Raw genomic sequence first — 6,884 nt, 5'->3', positions numbered from 1 at the left:
TGTCCGGATGCTTTCAAAGTGCCATAACCTAGTCGTCGTCATCGTCATCGTCATCTTCATCATCATCATCTTCATCAACATCATCATCTTCAGTGTTTATCTTCCCAGAAAGCACATCCTCTATCCAATCTTCCAATTCCTCAGCTGTGGGGAGGTCATCATCATCTCTGATATCCATCCAGACACTATCAGCCTAAAACAAAATGCAGTATAGAAAGAAAAATGGAAGATTTGCTTCATGTAAAATAGCAGGAGATTGGGCCAAAATAAACATTCAAATCCTGATCTGCTCAATTATGTGTATAATGAGAGGTGTACCACCCTTCAATCCCTTTAGGTGTTTTCTCCTCAGCTGAGGGAGAAAAGAGCTTAAAGGAGGCTGTGGGGAGGGTAAGCAGTCAGAGTTCAACTTTCCTTTTGGCCACCTGTCATAGATGCTTTAGCTGAGATTCCTGCATTGCAGGGGGTTGGACTAGATGACCCTTGGGGTCCCTTCCAACTCTACAGTTCAATGATTCTATGACTCCTCCCCCTTGCACTGCTTTTGTTCTAAGAACTGGCCCTTAAACTGTTCTGAAGTAAGCCCAGTTCATCCTCACTGGACTTTTGCTATGATAAGTATTTGCAGAATCAACCGTCTGCGATGTGCATGGAACAATCAAAATACATAGAAAGTTACAATGAATAGAAACCAAGTTGAATTTCCTTCCGCGCCACGTTCCTTTTTGTAGTTGTCACAGGACCCCAGCCATGCCCCTGCCCATGTGAGCACCTCACCACACTCATTTGCTCTCCCCTCCCCGAGACTTTCCCACTGTCACCAAGTGGAAATTCTTCGTTTAACCCACCTGACAGCCTCCACTAAACAATCTATGGTCTGCTGGACCTCCTCAAGAACACCTTCACAGATTGGCATTTAAGCGTGGTAAAGAGACCACAAGACTTGATGACCCAAGTTCAAAAGTTTACTTAAAAATAAGAAGGTTCTTCTTAGCGGGGGTGGGGGAAGAGTTTCAGCATGGTTATATGCCCATAAAATGGGACATGGGTGGTGTTGTGGTCTAAACCACTGAGCCTAGGGCTTGCCGATCGGAAGGTCGGCGATTCGAATCCCCACGACGGGGTGAGCTCCTGTTGCTCGGCCCCAGCTCCTGCCAACCTAGCAGTTTGAAAGCACATCAAAATGCAAGTAGATAAATAGGTACCGCTCCAGCGGGAAGGTAAACGGCGTCTCCGTGCGCTGCTCTGGTTTCGCCAGAAGCGGCTTAGTCATGCTGGCCACACGACCCGGAAAAACTCCCTGTGGACAAATGCTGGCTCCCTTGGCCAGTAAAGCGAGATGAGCGCCACAACCCCAGAGTCGTTCGCGACTGGACTTAACTTTACCTTTACCTTTTATGCACATAAAACATTCCCCAAAGGGCAATGGAAATAAAACATGATAAATACATCCACCTAGTCCTATCTAAAACTCTTTTTCATTTCCTCAAATTCTGTTAAGTAAGATTATTTCAGTGGGGAGTTCTTCGGCGCTTCTGTCTGCTAGCAGCCCTAGCTTTTTCCTCCTGCACCAGGCTAGAGCTCTTCAGATCTTCCTATGTGCTGCTTCTCATCTCTGCAAGCGCCCCCCCCACCATCTAGATCTCATCTCTGCAAGCACCCCCCCAACCATCTAGATCCCTGAGCTACCCTTTTGAAATCTAAATCCACAAACAAACCAGACAAGAAAAAGTTCACTTTTGTCTCAATTCCCTCCACAGACAAGATTTCAAGCAACCCACACTTTACCTCATTATTTTTAACACCTCATGAAGTGTTTAACTGCCAGACAAAGTTGGCTCCGGTAAAAAAAAACAAAAAACCATAATTTTCAAACCAAGCTACATCCCAGATTTTTTTTTATTTCTTTGTAAACAGGAGTGCATCTGAGTCACTCCCTCAGCATTCCAGAACAGGATGGACTGTTTTAAAAAACTGACAGTTGGCAAGTTCTTTTCTACATTAGTTGAGATTTTAGCATTGCTGGGGGGGTCCCTTCCAATTCTATAATTCTATGAGGCGCCACCAATGACTCCCCATAAAAACCACTATCACCAAGAGAAGGGTTGTAAGTTGTTTTAATATAGTTTCTAATGCTGTCACCCGCTCTGGGACCTTAGCGTGAAGGGCCTGTTATGAATAAATTAGTAATAGAAAGAGTATGGGAAACATGGAATAAAAAAGGAGAGAAACGATAAAGAGGTATAAGTATAAATGTAGGTGCCATATGGAATCAGTTTATCGTTGTATCTGGATTTGGGAGCAGACGGCCTCCAGTATGAAGTGTAGAAGATGGTTGGGGAAATAAAACGCTTGTAAAAATTTATCAGGTGTAAGAACACGATTTGCAAACAGATACAAGACTGCCCTCTCTAGTTTGGTGGCTCCTACAATCAGTTATAATAGTTCGAACAAGATATCTCACTCATGACAGAACAGTGCTCTGTGCCAAATTGCTGAAATAAATGTTTGCTTTTCAAATTAAGAGCAATTGACAGAATCAAGCGGATAACGCTTTTTCTGGGCTGCTCCTCTTCAGACTGCATGCATACTCACGAGAGCACTGAGTTTTCTGTGCCTCCCTCATGTCTTCCACCCAAAGAACCGGGGGACCACCTATGGGCAGCTTGCTAATCTCACTGCTAGAGCTTCTCTAATGGGCAGAGGCTGACTGCAATACAGAATATTTTACAATATTCATCCAGTTTTATTTATGTTCTTTAAGAGATTTCAAAGCTCAAATTTAGCTCTTAGAATCAATTACGCAAGGCAAGAATCTTGTCTAACTTATTCTGAAGTTCGGCTTCCAAAACGTTTGACTTCCAAAGCACTGCTTCTGATTGGCTGCAGGAAGCTCCTGCAGCCAATCGGAAACCCCATTGGACATTCGGCTTCTGAAAGAACGTTTGAAAATCAGAACACTCACTTCCGGTTTTCGATGGTTCAGGAGCCGAAATGTTGGACTCCCTAGGCGTTTGGGAGCTGAGGTACGACTGTATCTGAATTTTTGTACCACTTTATTTACTTCATGAATCAAAGGAAAGATGCCATAACTGGGAATATGCAGTCTTCCCCCCCCCCTCCCACTTGCTACTGAACTGACTTCCAAGCTATCTATGATGGATCAGGGTTGGCACCACCCCAACCATAAGTGGCACACCACTCCTGAGTCCGAATATGTACGGTATATGATAATCCTCAGCACGCAACTATAGTTCTGTCTCTGAAATAAGCAAGACTTAATTTGGCAGAGGACTTCCTAGAAGTATACTGCAGTGGGATACCTGGAAGAAGAGAAGGGTATGGGTGTGCCAAACGAAGAAATCCAGTTTTTGGACTTTGGATAGGCCCTATGTCAGTTTGTCTCTTCCTTGAACCTAAAGCTACCAGGTACGTGAACTTGCTGATACTCACGTCTGTGACATTGACCACACCAATCTGTGGCTTGAATAGGTCGATCTTGAAGGTCTTTTCCCAGTACACAATGAGCTGTAGGAGCAAAAGAAAAGGGAAGCATTGAAGATTTCAAAACAAATAATGGTGATTTATTAAGTGGTGCACAAATCCAAGTTCACCCAAATAAATAATGAGGCATGACAAGTGGGAAACAAGAGGGAAAGAAGTGAGGTAGCCGTCCACATGTGTGTGCTGCTTTTGTAAGACTTGGGCTGTTGTTCTCCATTTCTCGTTCCATATTTTCTTTCTCTTTCCAGTGTGCCAGTTTGGTGTAGTGGTTAAGAACGGGAGTCTCGTAAACTGGGGAACCGGGTTCGCGTCTCCGCTCCTCCACATGCAGCTGCTGGGTGACCTTGAGCTAGTCACACTTTTTTGAAGCCTCTCAGTCTCACTCATCTCATGGAGTGTTTGTTGTGAGGGAGGAAGAGAAATGAGAATGTTAGCAGCTTTGAGACTCCTTAGGGTAGTGATAAAGCGGGATATCAAATCCAAACTCTTCTTATTCTTCTTCCTTTGTCTCCACCAAAACATTCCTGAAGGTAAGGGTTAATTTGAGCCAAGTACAGCTGACAGAACGGTACTTTCCATGCCAGAGTTCATCTCTAGGAGATTTGCCATCGTAGAATTAGATAGGAGAGTGCCTATGAATCTATCTGGAGCGCTGGAAAAAATACGACAAAATGACAATAATGCCAGGCCATCGTACTCACCAGAGGAAAGTCGTCTGGGTCAATCCACACAATGCTCAATTCAGGGTTGTCGGTGTTGTCTTTAGCAACCTGCTTGACAATTTCCAGGAATTCAAAGCCATCTGAAATGAAACACTGTTTAAGTTTCTCTCATGCATAGATGTCAGAAGAATCCACTAAACCAGGGGTGGCCAACTCCCAAGAGGCTGCGATCTACTCACAGAGTTAAAAACAGGCAATGATCTACCCCATTTTGGGGGAGTTCAGGTTGTTGAGCTTTTTTTTAGGGAGGAAAGCCCGTTTTTTAGAGGTTCAGGTCAAAGTTGTAGAGCTTTTTTAGGGGAGTCAAAGTTGTTGAGCTTCTTTGAGGGGATCCAGTGATCTACCAGTGATCTACCACAGATGTCCAGCGATCTACCGGTAGATCACGATCTACCTGTTGGCTGTGCCTGCACTAAGCTATCACCCTTGTCGCCATCAGGGTGAGAACAGGATGTTCCAAGCAACCCTGCCAGTGGCAGAAGAGAATAAATAAAAAATATTGGCCCTCTGCATTTTCTCATTGCCGTTCAACTGTCCTTTCTGTTCTGTACATGGGAAGTAGCCCGGCAATCTCTTCATCTCTTTGCCCATCTTCCCCTCTGCATTAAGAACCCGCCTCATGACATAAATGGCATGTAAACAAAACATTACTGGAGCAACAAAGCCATGTTGGAAATGGTTCCTGGGTGAGCAGCAGTAGTTGACTGTACACATTGCAGATTAGCTGGTGCCTGTGATATCACAGGCCCACTTCCCCCAAATCCCTGAGGTAGTTTTGCAACTTAGGAAAAGCTGTTATCTTAAAAAAAAAAAATTAAATTAAAAAAATATTGAATGGAAGCAACATGTTTGCAGTGTTTGTAGCCATGAAATACAAGAACTGTAGTCTCCGACAGATTTACACACTCTCACATAAAGGAAAGGTGTGTTCACAACAATTCTTTCAAACAGCAGTAGCTTGTTCTTGCATTAATGTCAACAGTAAATTACTTCACATTTGTACAGTTCAAACACACCCAAAGCATCAGGGAGCAAACTACTGCTGCCTTCGCTTTGTCCCCAGGGTGAGTAGAAAAGTATCACTGACCAAGTTTGAATCCTACAGACGTAGGAGGGTTAGAGATATCCAAGCAAACAGTTTTATTCCATGATTTGCTCTCTTGTGTTCTTGCACGTAGGAAGGGATATGTTGTAATTTCCATTGATCTCTGAGCCCCAGAAAGGTGGACAAAGAAAGATCCCTTACCTGGGTCATCTTCTTCAGCAAATGCCACAATGTGAATCCCATCGAGGTCATCCTCCTGTGGACAAGAAAGATGGGATTGGTGAGTTGAAAGTTAGTGACGAGAGTGTGCTGGGCATAGGGAGATGGATCTGAAGATTGATCAAGCAGAGAATGTCAAGAAGTGTTTCCGGAAATTAATAGAAAGATAAATATGAACAGAATCAACATAAAAACATTAGGCAAAATTCAGTGGGGATCTGAAAATAAATGAGCAGACACAAGATGGAGATGCACTGGAAAGGGCTCTAAATGACTTGCCTCAATATGCTAGTTCCACATTTTATACTCATGGCTTCTACCAACAGAATGTCGTCCTTGTTTGGGTCCAACAGCAGTCAGTAATGACTTCCTTCCAATGAATTCCAGTCTTCATTGTAGACTGTCTCGCCAGAGTGGTGCATGCTCTGGTTATCTCCCACTTGGACTACTGCAATACGCTCTACGTGGGGCTACCTTTGAAGGTGACCTGGAAATTACAACTACGGTAATCCAGAATGTGGAAGCTAGACTGGTGAATGGGAGTGGCCGCCGAGAACATATAACATTGGTCCTGAAAGACCTACATTGGCTCCCAGTACGTTTCCGAGCACAATTCAAAGTGTTGGTGCTGACTTTTAAAGACCTAAATGGCCTCCGCCCAGCATACCTAAAGGAGCGTCTCCACCCCCATTGTTCTGCCCGGACACTGAGGTCCAGCTCTGAGGGCGTTCTGGTGGTTCCCTCCGTGTGAGAAGTGAGGTTACAGGGAACCAGGCAGAGGGCTTTCTCGGCAGTAGAACCCTCCCACCAGATGTCAAGGTAATAAATAACTACCTGACTTTTAGAAGACATATGAAGGCAGCCCTGTTTAGGGAAGTTTTAATGTTTGATGATTTATTGCGTTTTTTAATTCTGTTGGAAGCTGCCCAGAGTGGCTGGGGAAGCATGGCTGGATGGGTGGGGTATAAGTAATAAATTATTATTATTATTATTATTATTATTATTATTATTATTATTATTATTATTATTATTATTATTCCTGTGATTCAGCGGCAGGTTCCATGGTCCATAAGGCTCTTCCCCCAAAAGTTATTTTTCTTGCAGAGGGATAAAGTGTCCCAGAACTCATATGGCAAGCCACTTATTTACAACAACTCAAGCAGAAGACTTGGGGCGTACATAGATTCTATCTAAGACATGTATCTGAACTGCACCTGAACAACCGTTGACTAAGCATTGTATTTAGTCAATTCACCAGCTCTCTCCTGTGGCCCTGCCCAAATCCCAGCAATCGAAAACTCCCAACTGAAAACTACAGTCTTCTTCTGTGAATGTTTGAATGGCAAGCAAGAACACACCAGATAGTGAATATCAGCAAATCACTCTGCCCAACC

The 6,884-nt window shown here is 43.8% G+C and overlaps 1 protein-coding gene across 1 annotated transcript in view; it reads right to left on the bottom strand.

Moving 5' to 3' along the window:
* Positions 1-6,884, bottom strand: part of CASQ2 (calsequestrin 2) — a 33,123-nt gene continuing 26,239 nt past the window's right edge. Inside the window, exons 8-11 of the mRNA XM_033173549.1 lie at positions 5,473-5,527; positions 4,206-4,306; positions 3,454-3,528; positions 1-193 (exon numbers count right to left, since the gene is read on the bottom strand). Of these exons, the coding sequence (XP_033029440.1) occupies positions 29-193; positions 3,454-3,528; positions 4,206-4,306; positions 5,473-5,527 (396 nt within the window). The 3' untranslated portion in view covers positions 1-28. The remainder of the gene's footprint in view (positions 194-3,453; positions 3,529-4,205; positions 4,307-5,472; positions 5,528-6,884) is intronic.

Source organism: Lacerta agilis, chromosome 16 (genome assembly GCF_009819535.1).
Source record: "Lacerta agilis isolate rLacAgi1 chromosome 16, rLacAgi1.pri, whole genome shotgun sequence".
NCBI classification, from domain to species: domain Eukaryota; kingdom Metazoa; phylum Chordata; class Lepidosauria; order Squamata; family Lacertidae; genus Lacerta; species Lacerta agilis.
The sequence above is the reverse complement of the archived record's forward strand: the minus strand, read 5'-3'. Positions and strand labels throughout refer to the sequence as shown.